This window comes from Cariama cristata, unplaced genomic scaffold, assembly GCF_000690535.1.
Source record: "Cariama cristata isolate BGI_N322 unplaced genomic scaffold, ASM69053v1 scaffold27880, whole genome shotgun sequence".
Classification (NCBI taxonomy): domain Eukaryota; kingdom Metazoa; phylum Chordata; class Aves; order Cariamiformes; family Cariamidae; genus Cariama; species Cariama cristata.
The window spans coordinates 1-2,071 of record NW_009593391.1 but is presented as its reverse complement, the minus strand read 5'-3'; the positions used below and the strand labels follow the sequence as shown (position 1 = coordinate 2,071).

At 62.6% G+C, this 2,071-nt stretch overlaps 1 protein-coding gene across 1 annotated transcript; it reads left to right on the top strand.

The window, feature by feature from the left end:
- Positions 1-3: 3 nt before the first annotated feature.
- On the top strand, positions 4-2,063 carry LOC104169358 (hyaluronidase-2-like; the record flags this gene model as incomplete). The annotated part of the gene is given in 6 exon segments (XM_009710264.1): positions 4-202; positions 403-545; positions 548-925; positions 927-1,064; positions 1,730-1,819; positions 1,979-2,063. Coding segments are annotated over 6 exon segments (1,033 nt in total), but the record flags the coding sequence as incomplete, so codon positions are not given.
- Positions 2,064-2,071: the final 8 nt, after the last annotated feature.

Below are 2,071 nucleotides of genomic sequence, written 5' to 3'. Positions count from 1 at the left end.
TCGGCTGCCCCCCTGCTGACCCGCCGGCCCTTCCTGGTCGCCTGGAACGTGCCCACCCAGGACTGCAAGCCCCGCTTCCAGGTGACCCTCGACTTCAGCATCTTTGACCTGCACGCCTCCCCCAATGAGGGCTTCGTGGGGCAGAACCTCACCATCTTCTACAAGGAGCGCCTGGGGCTCTACCCCTACTACACACGCCAAGGTGTGGCCATCAACGGCGGCGTCCCCCAAAACAGCAGCCTGTCCGAGCACCTCACCTGCCTCCAGGATGGCATCAGCAAGTACATCCGCTCGCCCACATCTTTGACCTGCACGCCTCCCCCAATGAGGGCTTCGTGGGGCAGAACCTCACCATCTTCTACAAGGAGCGCCTGGGGCTCTACCCCTACTACACACGCCAAGGTGTGGCCATCAACGGCGGCGTCCCCCAAAACAGCAGCCTGTCCGAGCACCTCACCTGCCTCCAGGATGGCATCAGCAAGTACATCCGCTCGCCCACCAAGGAGGGGCTGGCTGTCATTGACTGGGAGGAGGGGCGGGCCCCCCTCGGCCCATCTGGGCTCGCAACTGGAGGCCCAAGGATGTTTACCGGGAGGTATCGCAGCAGCTGGTGTTCAAGCGACAACCCACCTGGTCCCGTGAGGAGGTGAACAAGCAGGCGGTGTTCGAGTTCGAGTCAGCCGCCCGGCAGTTCATGGTGAGCACTCTTCGCATGGCCAAGAGCTTCCGACCCAAGCAGCTCTGGGGGTTCTACCTCTTCCCCGACTGCTACAACCATGACTACAGCAAGAACAAGGAGACCTACACTGGGCAGTGCCCAGACGTGGAGAAGACGCGCAATGACCAGCTGGCATGGCTCTGGAGGGAGAGCATGGCCCTCTACCCCTCCATCTACCTTGACTTTCTCCTGGCCTCCACCTTCCCCCCCTACCAGCCGCAAGTTCGTGCGGGCACGGGTGATGGAGGCCATGCGCATCTCGCAGCAGCACCATGATGGCTACTCCTTGCCCGTCTTTGTCTACACCCGACCCACCTACATCCGCAAGCTGGACGTGCTCAGCCAGGTAGGGCTGTGCCACCGGGACACCCTCGTCCCAAGCCCCGGGTACCTAGGCTCTGGGGTCAGCCGAGGTGATCCCTCTGCCCATGTCCCATCTTGCTCCCCTGGAGCAGGGTGGCTCTGGAGGCTGGTGTGCACCTTCACGGTGCTAGCAGCACCCTGTGGTTTGGTTGTCTCTCTGTGGGATGGGGAGCAGCACCTTTTGGCACCAGGCAGCAGGAGGGGTGCCCAGCCCTGCCTTCCTCCCTCCAAGGGGGGGAGGGGTCACAGTGTGGGGACCCTCAGCTCAGCCACTCTGTGGGTGGACGACGGGGTGCCACAAACCACCCCTGTTATGGGCAAGGTGTCTGGCAGCAGGACTGGCACCAATGGTCACCATCACCAGGGAAGTGCCTGGGAGGTGCCACAGGACTCCTGGGTCCTGGCAGCTGGGACCCTGGGGTACATGGGCCCACAGCCCCAGCACTGTGCTGGTTTAGCCCCCAAGGAGGAGGGCAATCTTGGGAAGCCTTGTCCCCAAGGAGCTGGGACAGTCCCCTCTCCCTGTGGCCTGGAGCAGGGATGGGTCTTGCCTCCATGACCCCATGGTGAACTCTAAAGAGTGCACCATGCTGGGGATGTGGGGGCTGTGTGGGGTCCGTGGGCACTAACTGGGCTCTGTCCCCACAGCCGGACCTGATCTCCACCATCGGAGAGAGTGCAGCACTGGGTGCAGCTGGTGCCATTTTCTGGGGCGACGCAGACTTCACCAAAAACCGGGTAGGTTTGGAGTCGGCATGCCCCTGAGGAGGTAGATGATGGGTGGAGGGGTCACGTGCCTCTCAGAGGGGGACTTTGAGGCTGGGGTGTCATCTCCATCTGGGGTGCTTCTCTCCCTGATACCCCCTCAATATGCCCCTGATGCCCCCTTTCCCCCAGGACACATGCCAGATCCTCAAGAACTACCTGGAGGAGGACCTCGGCCGTTACATCGTGAACGTCACGACAGCGGCACAGCTCTGCAGCACTGCG